The sequence below is a fragment of the Simochromis diagramma genome, unplaced genomic scaffold (genome assembly GCF_900408965.1).
Source record: "Simochromis diagramma unplaced genomic scaffold, fSimDia1.1 OVJJ01000026.1, whole genome shotgun sequence".
In the NCBI taxonomy this organism is placed as follows: domain Eukaryota; kingdom Metazoa; phylum Chordata; class Actinopteri; order Cichliformes; family Cichlidae; genus Simochromis; species Simochromis diagramma.
The window spans coordinates 8228074-8246832 of NW_024386985.1; the positions used below are offsets into that span (position 1 = coordinate 8228074).

General features: G+C 40.7%; 1 protein-coding gene across 1 annotated transcript; it reads right to left on the reverse strand.

The window, feature by feature from the left end:
* Window positions 1–1555: 1555 nt before the first annotated feature.
* Window positions 1556–4453, reverse strand: LOC120738967 (chymotrypsin-like elastase family member 3B). The gene is made up of 8 exons (XM_040040582.1): window positions 4337–4453; window positions 4140–4228; window positions 3960–4057; window positions 3679–3807; window positions 3379–3515; window positions 2149–2291; window positions 1883–2035; window positions 1556–1734 (listed from the first exon to the last, which is right to left on the reverse strand). Exons 1-8 carry the CDS (start codon window positions 4377–4379, stop codon window positions 1717–1719), a joined length of 810 nt encoding a protein of 269 aa, XP_039896516.1. The 5' UTR covers window positions 4380–4453; the 3' UTR covers window positions 1556–1716.
* Between the last annotated feature and the right edge of the window lie 14306 nt (window positions 4454–18759).

Consider the following 18759-nt stretch of genomic DNA (forward strand, 5'->3'; position numbering starts at 1 on the left):
GGAGGTGCTGTGAGGCCTGGGCAAAACTGGCTTAGTCTTAGCTGGATAATATAAAGAAATTTAGATAAAAAAAAGTTCTGTAACTAGTTGTGTTTTGTAATTATGTTTTAATTATTCTTTTAATTATGTTGTCTTGCTGTTTTGTGATTTTGTTTTCCCCAAGTGTTTCCTAATTGTTTCACTGACTGTTGTGCTTAAATGTGCTCCATATAAATGGACTTCACTTGTGTTTCTAGTTACCTGTGTGTTGCCCATATGCTTCCTTGCCTATTGCTGTTAATTTTTTGGCCTTTTTTACTGCCTAAGTTTGAAAGATGTTTTTTCTCATGGTTGGTGTTACTCAGTGTGGTTTCGTGTCCCACTTTATGTTGCCTCCACCCTTTCTTGTTTCTCTGTCCCGTCTTAATTGTTTCCATCCGTGTCTCATTTCCTCTGTGTATATCTACTGGCCGTGTCTTTATAGATGTTTTTTTTTTATTCTCATGTGTGTTACTATGCTACCTGTCTTTGCCTTCCTGCATTAGCTTTTTTTTAAAATTTATTTTATTTTTTTTAAATAATTAGGGATCAGTCTCTTTTCAATTAAGTCTTTTTTTTATCTGGGGCTGGCTCAATTTCTGGTTGAATCATTAGAAATCGCTTCACTCTCATTCCTGGACCTTCATCCCACAACAAGGGTATGGCTCCAGTTGCACTGTGTGTGGGACCAAAGATTTTATCATTATCAAATAAGTTGGAAAACCTTATAAATAAGCCAGTTGCCAGATTTCAATCACACAGAGTACTTTAAATGCTGAAGACGATACTCTGAAGGCTTTAAAGGTCTGGAAAATACTTCTATAATATATATATTTTTTTATTTGTAAGTCTTGAAGCCATCAGCTCACCCAGATATTAAAAACAGGCCCTTAACTTTAAAATGTCTTTTTGCATACATGATAAAATACAAATGTGCACATAAATTCTTAAAGCCAGTGTCTACATTGTCTCAAAGTTGCATTTAGATGTTAAAGATGCCTAAATAAGTAGAAACACTAAATTTCACTCAAGCTATTATGTTGCTGTGCTAAAAATAAGAAAGTCTGTTCTTATTAACTGGATGAATGTTTGTCAAAAGTGTCCCAAAACGCTCCTGTTATCTGATGCAGCAGACCACCAGCGCCGTGCATCAAGGTAACCGATTGCTGTTATTTATCTGATGTTAAGGCCTGCTTTCCAGCTCAGCTCCCATCAGCCAGTATATTCACTGGTGCCGAAACTTGGATGACCTTGGTAGTGATTGATAGGAAATGCTGATTCATAAGTCCTTCACACACGCTGATGGGAATCCATTCCTCTTTCTTCTTATCACACAGCAGGAGAGGTGAAGTATTAAGTGTTGCTGCAGAGACAGGAATTCATTTTGCACCTTTCCTGTAAATTTTTTAAGACATGGAAACTGCAGTTCTTGTCATGAAGGCTTTCTGTGGTTGTTTGCAGTCGGTGATTTTGACAAGAATGCAGGAATGAAGAAAACAGCAATTTAAAGTATTTCATTTTGAAGAAAATTTTATTATGGAATGTTTTTTTTTTATGTTTTGGATTTTTTTTTTGGAGCTGTTACAAAATTCTGATTGTAATGTGTAACCTGTAAATGAGATCACCCCGTGTAGGGCGAATTATTGACTTGGGATCTCATTATTTTTTGGAGTTGATCAGCTGGTATCCAGCAGATCCTCAGTACGTCAGCATGACCTAAAGAAACAAGATGATTTATTGACAGATGAAATACTTTATTTATCAGTGACACTGGCTGAAATGCATTTGTTTCTCAACAGACAGACTCATGCACGGAAGAGGAAACTCTATAGATTGAACAGAATGGAAAGCGGCATTAATTTACCTCGCTGAGCCACTCGGTGAAGGCAGAGGTACGGGTGAAGACTGTGGGCTTCTTCACTTCGTTGCAAACACGGGAGGAAACAAAGCTGGTTACACCCTGGACATACCACCTACCATCCTGACCCACACAGTTAAGAGGACCGCCAGAGTCTCCCTGAGAGACAAAGAGGCAGAGGAAGGATTGGTGCATGAAGTAGCTGACCTTGTTCACTGCAGGTAATTCAGTTCTGACAGGTACAAGCTGCTTTCTTTTGATGCTTCACACACATTGCATCCTGATACGATGTCTCCTCCTGCACAGATCATGGTGCTCTTGACGTTGATCCCCCACCAGTCGCTGCGGCTGCACACACTGTACTCCACCACAGGCAGCAAGGCCTGCTGCAGTTTATCAGGCATGGGACCATGAGCTGACACACAGAGAGGATAGAGCTGCTCAGCAATGCGTAAATACAACACACTGTATACTGCATGCATCAGGCGGAATCAGACAAGTTGTTTGAAAGCCAGTGCTCATTACTGTTACTAGTACTACATGCAGTTAATTAGCTTTATTATTTATACTTGCACCAAAAGCAGTTACTCATTACCTTATTAGGCAGGTCCATCAAATGTGTTATGAAACCTTTTCTAAACTAAAGTTACGTCTGCATGCAGGGCCATCCTTGGGCAATATCAGCAAGCTAGACATCATAAACACGTGGCTGCATGAGCCAAATGTGTTTTCTTGGTTTAACTGCATCCACTGCACATGTGCACTGCTGTTTTCTCCTACACTGTGTACAAAAGTTTGACATCACCCACTGGTTTGTGAATGCCTGATTCTGAGCTCTCAAGCTTTTTGCTGCCATCATCTTAGCTTTTTGAAATCAGACTTAAACTAGTAATTAAAACTCTAAACTCATGGGGATGGATCAGGTGAGAGGTTGCCTTCTCACTGACTTCTGTTGAGGTTTCTTACATGACATTGTGCACATTGCTCAGCAGTGGTCTGGCATCGATGTCATGAAAAATGGTTCTGAAAAATGTATATTCACCAACCATTTGGGAAACGGTTGCTCAAGGTTGCAAACTATTTATCTTAGGGATGGATACATTGATTGAAAAGAGTGTTCTGTACTAAAATCCTCCATGTGATTGTTTTCTTTACTGGCAGACTGCTGTAATCACCCACAGTGATTAAGGAAGAGGCTGTCTGCAAACACTTGCTAATTACTGTTGGCATTCCAGAGCCTACTGCCATCTATTGTATACAGTCTATGATTTGTAACTTCACTGAAAACCTTTGCTAGCTAGCATGTCCCATTCCTTGCTAAACCATAATGTATGACCACTTGAAAGAGAGACTTCAGTTACATGGTTTTTACAAAAGGTATTACTACCCAAAATTAGCAGAAAATGCAGACTGCATATGCTAAAATTGAACCTTTTCACACAGATGGAACAAGACAATGACCTGCAGTTATTAACATGACATAAAAGAGACAGAGACAGTACTGTAAAGGTTTCCCCAGCCAGTGATGTAACACGGGGCTCCATGGGCGAGGATCTCTCCAGCCTGTGGAAGACAAGCAATGCCCACGCTGTCATTCATAATGGGGCTTTTATCCAGTTTCAGCAGGGCAAGATCATTCCTGGAAGAGAACCATCATAATAGTTAGATTTTTACTGCTCGAGGAGGTGAAAGGAGGCATCTCTTAAACCAGCAAAAATGCTTCTTTGAGATTGTTTTATAGTCTTGTGTGAGAGCAGTTGCTTTTTGAAATGCATTTTCTTCAGCTTTCAGAATGTACTTACCCATCAGAGACATGGTTGATGTCCCAGTTAGGATGGACAACAATGCGCAGAATATCTATGATCTGTTCAGTTCCCTCCTGCTGGCTCATGTCATGTTCTCCCAATAACACACGGTACACATCTCCTGGCCTGTAAGACAGTTTTGACCATTTATGATTTATCAGTTTTCTTCTCCTTATACTTTTGAATGCCAGAGTTCTTTTGGTGTGCTTTTTACACAGTCTCCGACTTCTGTCTTTATGCTCTAAACTCTCATCCCTTGATCAAGCTTAGCTAGTCACCAGATGCAGTGTCCAGCGGTCAGTACCCAGCGAGGTCCAACCAGAGTCCCTCCACAGGTGTGATGGTAACGACTGCCGTGCTTCACCTGCAGGGAAATCTGAGAAAAAGAAGCTGACAATTTAGTAATTCTAAACAAAACAATAGTTGAAGTACATTAAACATTAACAAACTGTAATTACCTGCCAAGGCCAGCTATGCGGATGGGCATCCTCTCCATTTACAACCCTACCAGTGTTGGGCTGGACAGCAGGTGTACCACAACTAAAAACTACAATTATATTCGATTATATAACTAAAATGTAATTTGTATCTGAATTTTTGTCTTTTGTAAGAATTGAACTGCTTTTCCCTTTTCTAACCAGACCAAACTACTTACCATATGCTGCTTGTAGCAGCATAAGGACCAGTGTCTGCAGCATGCTGTCGTTGTGAGAGGTAGTTCAGTTCGGGGAAGTTCTTTTATACCTGCTCAGTGTTTCTATCAACCCAAATGCAGATTACACTGAACTTGTGAAACTCTTTTATCAGTCTCACTGCTGATTGTAGCTGAGAAAATCCTTCCTGTTCCACAGATGCATTAGTTGGTCTTTGCTGACCTGCCTGCTGATGGGGACAAATGGGTGGTTTACTGTGCAAATAGTGCAACAGACTTTGAATTTGCTGGAACTCAAAACGCTTTTAGGCATTTTGAGATAATAATAATAATAATGATATTAAAGTGTAAAAAACTGAGTTCTATATTAAAAATAATGAAGTAATAATATGAAACATGTATCTAAAAAATATCATTTTAGGACCTTAAGTATTCATTATGCAGATTGAGCGAACATTTTGAGTTAGTTTATGTAAAGCAAAGTCTTCACTATACTTTTTGACTGTTTAGTCAAATATAATGCATTATGATCCATCAAACCTACAGCCCACCCGACTGCCATCAGTCACACATTTCCTCCTAGTATGATGACTAAACATATACAGTAATTCCAGCATAGCACCGCAAAACCTGAAAAGCGGTTGACCCCAAAAGAAAAAAAATCTAAACAACTGTCTGGGTGGGCAAAGCATTTGATTCAAGTACAGCTGTCAAATAAAGGCAACAGAGGATAATCATAGCCTTGGACAGGGTCAACTACTAACCAGGCGCATGCACTAGTTTTATTTTTTATTATTAAACACATTAAATATATTTGCAAAAACTTAAATACTCCTCTACTCTATTATAACTTTTCCAGTCCATATAATGACATAGTGCACAGTAACTCTACAGTGCATAACTATATGACTTCTATTTTAATCTATACAGTTTTTTGTGTTGAATTACTTCAACACTACACACAGACACAAAAGAAACGGGAAGCACAATGGTAACATGCATTTTCTTGAGCAATCTTAAAAGATTGCTCAAATTTGTCACTGTTGTGGAGCCTTTGAATGTAAAACATGACCACCTTCACCAGGTATTAAGGGGGTACACATTTTTCTTGACACCTCTAGATATTATTTAACATTTAAAATTACACATTGAAAGAGAAATAGTTTAACAGTTCCTTTACAACTGGGAGTCTGCTCATATAATAACGCTAAATGAACTTTTAGTCTAAAGTCTTAAAAGGTTTGCTGCAGGCAGACTGTTATGAAACCTGTTTTTCTCCTGTGCAGTTAGATAGCTGGTCTTAAGTGAAATCCATTAATATAAAAATAGAAAGACTTCACACATAATTATGCATTTATATGGTGTTGCAATAATAGGAAAAGCAGTTTCTAACTGTTGGAAAAAATGTAGTTGCATAACTTGCCTAGGGTTAGGGTTGTCACTTCATACACAAAACCACAGTAAATATCTGGTTGATGTTAAATTTTTAATTAATTTTGTAAAGTTGAAAATTGTGATTTTTTTTTTTTTGCTGACATTGAAATCTGTAAATAATTTTAGGTTGTAACCAGCAGCTGATGTCCACATACAGGGAGTGCAGAATTATTAGGCAAATGAGTATTTTGTCCACATCATCCTCTTCATGCATCTTGTCTTACTCCAAGCTGTATAGGCTCGAAAGCCTACTACCAATTAAGCATATTAGGTGATGTGCATCTCTGTAATGAGAAGGGGTGTGGTCTAATGACATCAACACCCTATATCAGGTGTGCATAATTATTAGGCAACGTCCTTTCCTTTGGCAAAATGGGTCAAAAGAAGGACTTGACAGGCTCAGAAAAGTCAAAAATAGTGAGATATCTTGCAGAGGGATGCAGCAGTCTCAAAATTGCAAAGCTTCTGAAGCGTGATCATCGAACAATCAAGCGTTTCATTCAAAATAGTCAACAGGGTCGCAAGAAACGTGTGGAAAAACCAAGGCACAAAATAACTGCCCATGAACTGAGAAAAGTCAAGCGTGCAGCTGCCAAGATGCCACTTGCCACCAGTTTGGCCATATTTCAGAGTTGCAACATCACTGGAGTGCCCAAAAGCACAAGGTGTGCAATACTCAGAGACATGGCCAAGGTAAGAAAGGCTGAAAGACGACCACCACTGAACAAGACACACAAGCTGAAACGTCAAGACTGGGCCAAGAAATATCTCAAGACTGGTTTTTCTAAGGTTTTATGGACTGATGAAATGAGAGTGAGTCTTGATGGGCCAGATGGATGGGCCCGTGGCTGGATTGGTAAAGGGCAGAGAGCTCCAGTCCGACTCAGACGCCATCAAGGTGGAGGTGGAGTACTGGTTTGGGCTGGTATCATCGAAGATGAGCTTGTGGGGCCTTTTCGGGTTGAGGATGGAGTCAAGCTCAACTCCCAGTCCTACTGCCAGTTTCTGGAAGACACCTTCTTCAAGCAGTGGTACAGGAAGAAGTCTGCATCCTTCAAGAAAAACATGATTTTCATGCAGGACAATGCTCCATCACACGCGTCCAAGTACTCCACAGCGTGGCTGGCAAGAAAGGGTATAAAAGAAGAAAAACTAATGACATGGCCTCCTTGTTCACCTGATCTGAACCCCATTGAGAACCTGTGGTCCATCATCAAATGTGAGATTTACAAGGAGGGAAAACAGTACACCTCTCTGAACAGTGTCTGGGAGGCTGTGGTTGCTGCTGCACGCAATGTTGATGGTGAACAGATCAAAACACTGACAGAATCCATGGATGGCAGGCTTTTGAGTGTCCTTGCAAAGAAAGGTGGCTATATTGGTCGCTGATTTGTTTTTGTTTTGTTTTTGAATGTCAGAAATGTATATTTGTGAATGTGGAGATGTTATATTGGTTTCACTGGTAAAAATAAATAATTGAAATGGGTATATATTTGTTTTTTGTTAAGTTGCCTAATAATTATGCACAGTAATAGTCACCTGCACACACAGATATCCCCCTAAAATAGCTAAAACTAAAAACAAACTAAAAACTACTTCCAAAAACATTCAGCTTTGATATTAATGAGTTTTTTGGGTTCATTGAGAACATGGTTGTTGTTCAATAATATAATTATGATTGCTTTTCGCAATAGCATTGGATCATTATCTGTTCGCAGTGTGAAGCACCATCCAATAATTTTGCTGCATTTGACTGAATCTGAGCCGAGAGTATATCCTCATACACATCAGAATTCAGCCTGTTACTTCTATCAGCAGTCACATCATCAATAATCACTTGTTCCATTGGCAGCTATACAGACCCATGCCATAGCATTACTGCTATTGTATTTGACAGATAATGTGGTATGCTTTGGATCATCAGTAGTTTCTTTAGTTCTTCATCCATTGTTCTGGTACAAGTTAATCTTGTTTTGCTCTGTCCAGAGGTTTGGGGGGGGGGGGGGGGGGGGGTTGGTGATGTATAGATGTTGCCTGGTAAAGCATGCAGTGTTTTTCACTTTGTCATAAACCCTCTTATTTCCAAGCATTAGGTTGTCTTTTGATTATAGATCTTGACAATGGCATGCCTACCTCCTCAGAGGTGTTCTTAACTTGGTTCGATGGTGTGAAATTGTTTTCTTCTTTTTTGTTTCGGCTATCTCTCTGTTTGGCTTATTTTGTTTATTCAAATCCAAATCCAATTTATTTATATATCACATTTAAAAACAGAAAGTTTGCCCAAAGTGCTGTACAGAAACAAAGGGGTAAAACACAAGATAAAAACCACTGACACCCACATAAACACATAATAATACACATAATAAGCATATCAACTCACACCAGTCTAAACGCTATCGAAAAAAGATGTGTTTTCAAAAGCGACTTAAAAACAGGAAACTAAGATGCCTGTCTAATATTTAAAGGCAGCGTATTCCAAAGTTTGGGAGCCATAATTGAAAAGGCTCGTTCTCCTCTATGTTTTAGCCGAGATTTTGGGACAACCAAAATCCTTAAGTTGTCCTCCCTGACTTGCATTCTCTTTTTGGGCTTCATAAAATATTTAAAATTGCAGTGAAAAGTTATAAAATAAAATAAAAAGGGTAATAGACAGGTATTTTTGTCTAGTTTCAGGAAACAAAAGATGTCACCTTTCAAATCAAGTCTGTTTAACATACCTTAACTTGTTCTGTTGTAAAATTTGGATATGCCAAATCAGTGGAAGTTTGATATAAAGGGGTAGATGTGGACCAAAACACTAAAAATTGTAGGTGACCTGAAAAGTCTTAAGAGAATAAAAAATGCTAAATATTTAAAATAGGTTTTAGAAAGATAAATTTCAAGATTATAAAAGGTTTTTAAATAAAGTTTATAGATGCACCAAACAGTATTTAGCCATCTTTAAACATCTAATAAGAATCCAAATCCAAAGCCATTCATTAGCTATGCATTTTTTAAGTCTATTTTAACCATCCATCCATTTTCTTCCACTTATCCGGGGCCGGGTCGCGGGGGCAGCAGCCCAAGCAGAGAATCCCAGACCTCCCTCTCCCAAGCCACCTCCTCCAGCTTGTCTGGGGGAACACCAAGGTGTTCCCAGGCCAGCCGAGAGATATAATCTCTCCAGCATGTCCTGGGACATGCCGGGAAAACCTCACCCAGGAAGCACCCAGGAGGCATCGTTGTCAGATGGCCGAACCACCTCAACTGGCTCCTTTCGAAGTGGAAGAGCAGCGGTTCTACTCTGAGCCCCTCCCGAATGGCCGCATTTCTCACCCTATCTCTAAGGGGAAGGCCAGCCACTCTTCGGAGGAAGCCCATTTCTGCCGCTCGTATTTTAACCAATAAATAGTAAATATCATCACTCCATTGTTAACAGCAAATAACTGCTCCAAAAAGTTGAATTCTCAATGTTTCCCATTTATTAATGTTGTTTATTATAAAAGGCCTACTCAGCTTTGCAAATAACTGCATTGAAAAATTCAGCTAAACAGGAAAAAAAACCAAAACCCTTCTGCTCAGACAATCTGTTCCCAGAGTAAATTTGTGGGCTCTGTGAAAACGAGAATGGATGTAGCTGAGAAAGCAGCTCAGGGTGAGTGAAGAAGAAAAGCAGGCAGAAACTGAGACAAGGGTTTTAGTGTCGTCAGCTGTCCCGGAGCTTAGTGTACTGCGAGAAGTACATTTTCTTCCAGCAACCACAGAATTGGATAGCTTTGGGTTACCTTCAAGAGAAACAGTCCTGTAACAACTTTCTCTCCTTTAATAACATGTAATACATTCACGAAGGGGCCCACGCTGCTGAATCTGGACCCAATTCTTCACGCCTCACTCAGACAGTATCCTTTTCTCCTGAGGGAAACTAATATCACTCTCTGGAGAAGACTCCTCGCATCCATAAATTTCCCCCTTTTAGAGAGCAAATCAAATCAATATTGCCCCAAACAGCTAAATGGTTTCACTTATTTTCTTGCTCTGTTAAGACCATTCCTTATAGATACGGTATAACGATTTATGAATCAGGCATGTGCTGTATGTTTGCATAACACAGCAGTGACATAGGGAGCTGTGAATAATTCTGATTATGGACTGAGAAACTCACAGCTCTCACTGAATTTACCACTTATGCTGTTTACTGGAGGTGACTCAGGAGGGAGTTAGCATGTAATATGGATGAATGCGGAGAGAACAATAAATTCTATGAAACTAAACTGTGAAAAGGAATCACTGACACTTTTAAATCATTTTTATGTTGGTGATGTACTGTTATTTAAGATGCAGCAAGACTTTCAATCACAAAGCAACAATGAGTTGTTTTATTAATAAACTTTGACTTTTAATATTTACAGATGTTTTTTGTTACAAGCACAGGTCAACATACCAACATACCTTTGCAGTCTCTTTTTTATCACTGTGAAAAAGGAGATCTGAATATTATATTAAAATTACATTAAACACGCCGGCAAAATAATCGATCATAACTTCAAAGTAACACTGCTGGGAGAAAAAAATCAGCCGAAAAACGTGTTCACATCTTCATTTTAACAAGAGCCAACATACCACACAATCCTTTACATTTTCCTTTTCACCATTGTTATATAAAGGAGATCAATGTAGAATAAAAAAAATACTTAAAATTAAAAATATATCAGCAGAAGCACTCAGCATGATTTTAAAATTTCAAAGCTAGAAACATCAATTGATAAAAAAATCTTTAAATCTTAATTTTAAGGTGAGTATTGTAGTGGGCAGTGAAGTCTAACAGAAACCATCATTAAAAACAAACTGGAAAAACAAACTCCCATTTTACATGTCAAACAGCATTCTATCCCATAAAATCCATCCTATGAATTAACATCATCTTACTGTAAGAGTGCATTAAATATGCATTATTTAGATATATTATAGAATATAATAGCCCTTTATTGTCATTCTACATGTACGATGAAATTATGGGTGCTCCACGCCAGCTGTGCAGGAGTAAAAAATATAAAATATAAATAGTAAAGACATCGGGAATAAATAGCAAACAGAACAAGAACAATACAAAACAAGAGTAGTGCATCTAACATGCACTGAAAGCCTACAAAAAGATGCAATATGACATGGCAATGGAACATGTTTCTGTAGAATGAGTATTTTCACTTTTGATGCTTAAAATCTGATTTGCTAACAACACACAGCAATGAGGTGTTCTTCTTGGCTTGGCTTTGTGTAAATGAGCGGGTCACATCATACCACTGGCCATAGCTTTGCTAATAACTTTGTCAGGCAGTCACAGCAATGCTATATTAGTTATAACTATCCCCAAACATGCAAAATAAATAACTTTCAAACCAACTGCTGTTAGATTCCAAAGAAAATCTGGATAAATGGAAACAGTTTTATAGAACATTTGCAGGCATCTGGTCATGAACTTGTAAAAGAAATCATACCCTGGCCCTGGATGCTGGGGCATCAATATCTGCAATGAACTCCAGTTTCTGAAACATTTGTGATAGACCAACAATGACATCCATGGAGCCACGCTGAAAAAACAAGTCCAGTCATTTCCAACATTAACAAAAAAAATATCGTGGTATCGTATTACATAACATTTTATAGCATAATATATTTAGATTATAATAAAATCGATGGAAAAATATAGTTTGGTGTAAAATTATATGAGCTGTTTCGAAGTTGCCTACAGCTATAACCTTTTTATTGTTTTTTCTTCCTAAATGTAGAAAAAAAAATTCCATCGAGGCATTGTTCTGCTGAACTATGTAAATCGATATTTCCGAAGAGAAATACAGCCACAGAAGCAGGTCTGCTCTTTATTCAGTGGTAGCTCAAGACAGAGATAAATTATCTGAGAGCAGCCAGCACAGTTTAAGGCCAAGTATATATCTCCCAAGGTTTTTAGATATGTCAAAAATGTGAGTGGAGCAGCCTGGAGACTGAGAAAATGCTGCCAATTAGAGCTCTGAAGCATAAATCACACTTTACTGCTCTGTCACACATCAAGTGGCCAATATTCAGTTTCCAGCCACTGACAGTCATTAATAGAAGGCATAAAATAGGTTGAATGAATGCACAGTATACAATATCATCTTTCACCAGAAGAGAGGAAAAATGTGATGCATGAACATTTTTTTTTTCAAAGCCATTCAAAAGATCTTCCAATGAATACATTTTCCAAAAGAGCAGAATAGGCAGTATTCATTTTTACTTATCAATATTTTTTATTTTTTGTTTTTTGTTTAAATAAAAGAAAAAGTACTAATTGGTACATTTTAGAGGTGTTGAAGGGCATTTTCTTATCTTTGGATGGAACCAGAGGCTTGTGCTGGGAAGCGAGTTTAACATCGCCGAGTTATCTTTTCCTTATCTGGCCGATAAGGCAGATGAAGAGGTCACACGAAACTTAAAAAGTCAAACAAGGGCATGAGGTGGCATTAACAGCATATAACCAGCCACAACCACGGACAGGTCTACTGTCAGCAGACTGAGATATTTTATGAAGACGATCAATCTGTAACACTATGACAGGGGATTTCTTTAAATCACCCTGTAATTCTTCAGCTAAGACACCTGAGTTAGAAAACACAGAGACTGCAGTCGTTTTTACACGCGTGGGCAGCAGCAAACGCACCCTGCGAACTGCGCACTGCTGCCTGCATACTTTTATTTTTATACATGTCTGTGTGTGTGTAAAAGTAACAACGTCACTCTGACTCTGCACAAACCCAAAGTAATGGGTTATTTCCCCTTTCTACATTTGTTCTCAAGAAAAACAGGAAGTGGTTTTAGTAGCTGAATAAGTTCATCACAAAGTTATTAGGTGAAAAGTCACATAGACATTTAGATTGCTTAAACAACAGAAAAACACATTTCATGAAGCTGATCAAATTATATAAAAACAAAAATCTCTTGACACACTAGGAAAAATACAAAGGCACTTCAGTCAGATGAGCAGAGCATTCAGTGTGTGTTTGTGTGTGTGAAATTTAATCCCGGAAAAGCATTATATAAGGCAAGGCAAGGCAAGGCAAATTTATTTGTATAGCACAATTCAACAACAAGGTGATTCAAAGTGCTTTACAGAGACATTAGAAACAAAAACAAATAAAAAGCATGATTTAAAATTGATTAAAACAAGCAAACAAACAAACTAACTAAACACACACATTTCACACCTGTTCGCGCAATCTGAACCCTTATCGTAAGGGGAGCTACCAGTCCTTCTGTGGACGAGCTACTTTCTATTTTAAATTCCCTGAATTTAAAATACTCTCTAGACCCAGTCTAGACCCAGCTGGGGAGCTACCCAGAGCTCTAAACCCACTTAACAAACAAACAAACAAACAAAACAGTATATAAAATCAAAACAGATAAAATCAGAACAGTAGATAAAATCAGTAGTTAATGTAAGTTTTGAAATTTAAGCTTAACTAATTAACAAACAAACAAAACAGTATATAAAATCAAAACAGATAAAATCAGAAATAGATAAGATCAGTAGTTAGTGTAAGTTTTGAAATTTAAGCTTAAAGTGTGGATTTGGTGCTTTATTCAAATGCAGCTGAGAATAGGTGAGTCTTCAACCTGGATTTAAATAAACTGAGTGTTTCAGCTGATCTGAGGCTTTCTGGGAGTTTGTTCCAGATATAAGGAGCATAAAAGCTGAATGCAGCTTCTCCGTGTCTGGTTCTGACTCTGGGAACTGATAAAAGACCGGATCCAGATGACCTGAGGGATCTGGAAGGTTCATACTGGGTCAGGAGGTCACTGATGTATTTTGGTCCTAAACCATTCAGAGCTTTATAGGCCAGCATCAGAACTTTAAAGTCTATCCTCTGATGGACAGGCAGCCAGTGTAAAGACCTCAGAGCTGGACTGATATGGTCCACTTTTTTGGTCTTAGTGAGGACTCGAGCAGCAGAGTTCTGAATGAGCTGTAGTTGTCTGACTGATTTTTTAGGTAGACCTGTAAAGATGCTGTTACAGTAATCAAGCCTACTGAAGATGAATGCATGGACTAGTTTTTCCAGGTCCTGTTGAGACATCAGATCTTTTATCCTTGAAATATTCTTGAGGTGATAGTAAGCTGATTTTGTTATTGTCTTAATGTGTTTTTCTAAGTTTAGGTCTGCATCCATCACTACACCCAAATTTCTCGCCTGGTTTGTGGTTTTTAGATGTATAGATTGAAGTTCTCTGGTGACCTGTAATCGTTTTTCTTTGGCGCCAAAGACTATTACCTCAGTTTTGTTTTTGTTTAGCTGGAGAAAATTGTGGCACAACCAGTCATTAATTTCCTCAATGCATTTACCAAGAGCCTGTACAGGGCCTCGGTCTCCTGGTGACATTGTGATATATATTTGTGTGTCATCTGCATAGCTGTGGTAGTTTATTTTGTTGTTCTTTATAATCTGTGCCAGTGGGAGCATGTAAATGTTAAACAGAGGGGGTCCCAAGATGGAACCTTGGGGAACTCCACATGTGATACTTGTCTGCTTGGATGTGAAGTTACCTATTGATACAAAGTAAACTCATTTGAAGACAGAAAGGAAAACTGGCATGTTAATATGCTTATTAGCATCGCATCTTTAAGATGTGGGAAGATCCAACATGTAATTACAGTCATGCATTTTGTTAAATTAACAGGCAAAAATGTGCTAAACAGTCTTCCAGCAGCTTGCAATGTTAAACGATCTGAGAGCAATTAAAGGAGAAATATAAAAAGGACATAGGCTTAAGTGCTCCGTTTTAGGATTATAATAGTATAATGAGTTTATAGGCCAATATATTGCTGTAGAATCGCCTGCAGTCAACACAAAAAAGATTAAGGAATGTAAGAAAAGTGCTCACAGGAAGCTACATCTCATGTTGATAAACATAAAGGGAAAGACAAAGATGGAAACCCTGTCCCCTCACAATAAAGTCTGAGGGATCTTCCAGGATTGTGTTCCTAATGTCCAGAAAACTGACTGGTCACTTGTTGATCTCTTATCAAGACTTTTGAACTGCTGAACTTTAGTGTCTTTTTGGCTTGTCACGTATGAGCGGGTCAATTTTCTTCAAATCAAATCAAATCAAATCACTTTTATTGTCACATCACATGTGCAGGCACACTGGCACAGCACATGCGAGTGAAATTCTTGTGTGCGAGCCCCACAAGCAACAGAGATGTGCAAACACAACAACACAAACGAGCAAAATACAAGAATGGCCGACCTGAAACTAATAAATATATGTACAATATATAATAGTGTATGCATTTCTGGATGTGTATACTAAATATTTCCGTGTGTATGTGTGTGTGTGTGTGTGTGTGTGTGTGTGTATACACATTTTTACAAATTAAATAGTAAAAAAACAAAAACAAAACAATAATAATAATAATAATAATAATAAAATATATAAAATATACAGAGTTGAATATGTGCAAAACAAGTGGCATTTATATACAGTGTGGAGTGCATAATGTTGAAGTTCCAGTAGTGAAGCTGAGGTGTCTATGACGTGTTCAGCAGTCTGATGGCCTGGTGGAAGAAGCTGTCTCTCAGTCTGCTGGTACGGGACCGGATGCTGCAGAACCTCCTTCCTGATGGAAGCAGTCTGAACAGTTTATGGCTGGGGTGACTGGAGTCCTTGATGATCCTCCCCGCTTTCCTCAGGCAGCGCTTCCTGTAGATGTCTTGGAGGGAGGGAAGCTCACCTCCAATTATCCGTTCAGAGCACCGCACTACTCGCTGGAGAGCTTTGCAGTTGTAGGCGGTGCTGTTGCCATACCAGGTGGTGATGCATCCAGTGAGGATGCTCTCAATGGCACAGTGATAGAAGGTCCTGAGGATGCGGGGGCTCATGCCGAATCTTTTCAGTCTCCTGAGAAAGAAGAGGCGCTGCTGCGCCTTCTTCACTGTTTTGTTTGTGTGTACTGACCACGTAAGATCCTCAGCCTGATGTACTCCAAGGAACCGGAAGCTGCTCACTCTCTCCACAGCAGCGCCGTTGATGGTGATGGGGGTGTGTACTTCTCTGCACCTCCGGAAGTCCACTATCAACTCCTTTGTCTTTGCGACGTTGAGGGTGAGATGGTTGTCTTGACACCAGTGGGTCAGGGCGCTGACCTCCTCCCTGTAAGCCGTCTCATCACAGTTGGTGATAAGACCCACCACTGTAGTGTCGTCCGCAAACTTCACGATGATGTTGGAGCTGTTAGTGGCTGTGCAGTCGTAGGTGTAGAGTGAGTACAGGAGAGGGCTCAGTACACACCCCTGTGGAGCACCAGTGTTCAGTGTGATGGGGGATGAGGTGATGCTGCCCAGTCTGACCACCTGGCGTCTGTCAGACAGGAAGCTAAGGATCCAGCTGCAGAGGGAGCTGCTCAGTCCTAGATCCTGCAGTTTCCTGTCCAGCTTCGAGGGAACGATGGTATTGAATGCTGAGCTGTAATCTACAAACAGCATCCTCACATACGTGTCTCTCTTCTCCAGGTGTGACAGGGCAGTATGTAGTGTCAGGGCTATGGCATCATCAGTGGACCTGTTGTGGCGGTATGCAAACTGTAGAGGATCCAGTGAGTCGGGTAGTGCAGAGCAGATGAAGTCCCTGACCAGCTTCTCGAAGCATTTGCTTACGATGGGGGTCAGGGCTACAGGTCGCCAGTCGTTCAATGAGGAGATGGTGGAGGATTTGGGTACAGGGACGATGGTGGCCATTTTGAAGCAGGCTGGGACTACAGACAGAGAGAGGGAAAGGTTGAAGATGTGCGTGAACACTCCAGCCAGCTGAGCCGCGCATGACCTGAGGACGCGGCCGGGAATCCCGTCCGGACCAGTAGCTTTGCGTGCGTTCACCTTCCTGAAGCACTTCCGCACATCCTCCTCAGACACAGTGTACGCACTGACGTCATCCGCGGTGCGCACACTGTCCGGTCTCATGGTGTTCGCTGCGTCGAATCTAGCGTAGAATACGTTTAGATCCTCACACAGAGAGGCCGTGGTCTGCGGTGTGCTGGTTTTCCCTCTAAAGTCTGTGATCGTGTTTAGTCCCTGCCACATACTCCGAGGGTTGTCAAACTGTTGCTCCACCCTGTCCCTGTACTCACGTTTGGCTGCTTTGATCGTCTTCCGGAGTTGGTAATGTGCGTGTTTGTAGTCCGATGTGTTCGCGGAGGCAAAGGCGGTGTTCCGTGCCGCCAGTGCCGCGCGAACATCTCCGTTAATCCAGGGTTTTTGATTTGGGAAGGATTTGACTGTTCTGGATGGGACGACATCTTCCACGCATTTCCTGATAAATCCACAGACTGAGTCTGTGTATTCATCAATGTCTCTGGCGGCCACGTGAAACATTTCCCAGTCCGCGTGATCAAAACAGTCCCGCAGCGCAGACTCCGATTGGTCCGTCCAACAGTGCACCGCCCTCCGGGTTGGAGCTTCCTGTTTCAGCTTCTGCCTGTAGGCGGGCAGGAGCAGGATGGAGCAGTGATCTGATTGGCCGAATGGGGCGCGGGGGAGGGCTTTGTACGCATCCCGGAAAGAGGTGTAACAGTGGTCGAGTAGCCGATCTCCACGTGTGTTAAAAAGGATATGTTGATGGAGTTTTGGTGAGACTTTCTTCAGGTTTCCCTTATTAAAGTCCCCGGCTGTGATAAACGCTGCCTCTGGGTGTGCGGTTTCCTCGCTGCTGATCGCGCTGTACAGTTCCCTGAGTGCACGGTCAGTGTCGGCTTGTGGGGGAATGTAAACAGCCGTAATAATCACTGCTGTAAATTCCCTCGGTAGCCAGAATGGCCGGCACTTAATCATCAGGTACTCCAGGTCCGGTGAGCAGAAGGATTTGACCGGGTGCACGTTCGCATAATCACACCAGCTGTTGTTGATCATGAAACACACACCACCGCCTCTGCTTTTCCCAGTAAGATCCTGTGACCTGTCCGCGCGGTGCACAGAGAACCCCGGCAGTTGTATTGCGGAGTCCGGTACTTTGTCCGATAGCCAGGTTTCTGTGAGGCAGATCACGCAGCAGTCCCGCATCTCTCGCTGGAATGAGATCCGTGCCCGAAGCTCGCACAGCTTGTTCTCCAGAGACTGCATATTAGCCAGTAATAAACTGGGTAACGGTGGTCTGTAAGTGCGCCGTCTCAGTCGAACCAGAACGCCAGATCTTCTCCCTCTGCGTCGGCGTTTGCGGCCTCCAGGGCCAGAGAACAAAGGCGTCTCAGGTGAGATGAATGGGGGGTCTGCAAACGGAGCGTCCGTGTTGCAAAACTTGAACTCCGGAAAGTTATAAGAAAGACCGTCTTTTATGTCCAGTAAGGTTTGTCGGTCGTACACAAGGAGACAAGTGCTGCTCGTGAAAAAATAAAGGAAAAGTAAAATTAAACACAGAAGAAAGCCGTTGCTTGGGGGAGCTCGCGACGAGGCTGCCATACTCGGCGCCATCTTACCACTATGTCAGTGATGTATTACTGCAGGACCTTAGAGATGACAGAGAGAGAAATAAAATACTTGCGAGAGATGAGATCATCTCTTGGAAAAGTTGACTAAACTCTGATATTACTATTATTGCTATTGCTAGTTATTTTTTCTATTGATTCTATTAATTGCTCAACAACGATAGCTTGCCAAGATTGCAAGGCACTGTTGAGCTTGCGTTTTCACCCATTGATAGGCTGTCCTTCACCATGACTGACAAGTGCTTGGGAGCACAAGAAAGAAAAGAAAATAGACTCTGTTGGATACACAGTTCTTTCTCTTCTCACGTTCCCATCTCGAGGGGCAAAGTTCTATTACCAAATGGGACAGGCTCTGCTTGTATGTGTTATGTAGACGGTGGTTAAATAATGTCACAGCTTTTCATCTCAGTTTGTTTTGATTTAAACTGATTTATAAACTCATGATCGTATCCATTCAACCTCTGAACAAGCTACAGCAAGTAACCCGTTAGCTTGTGCAAAAATACTG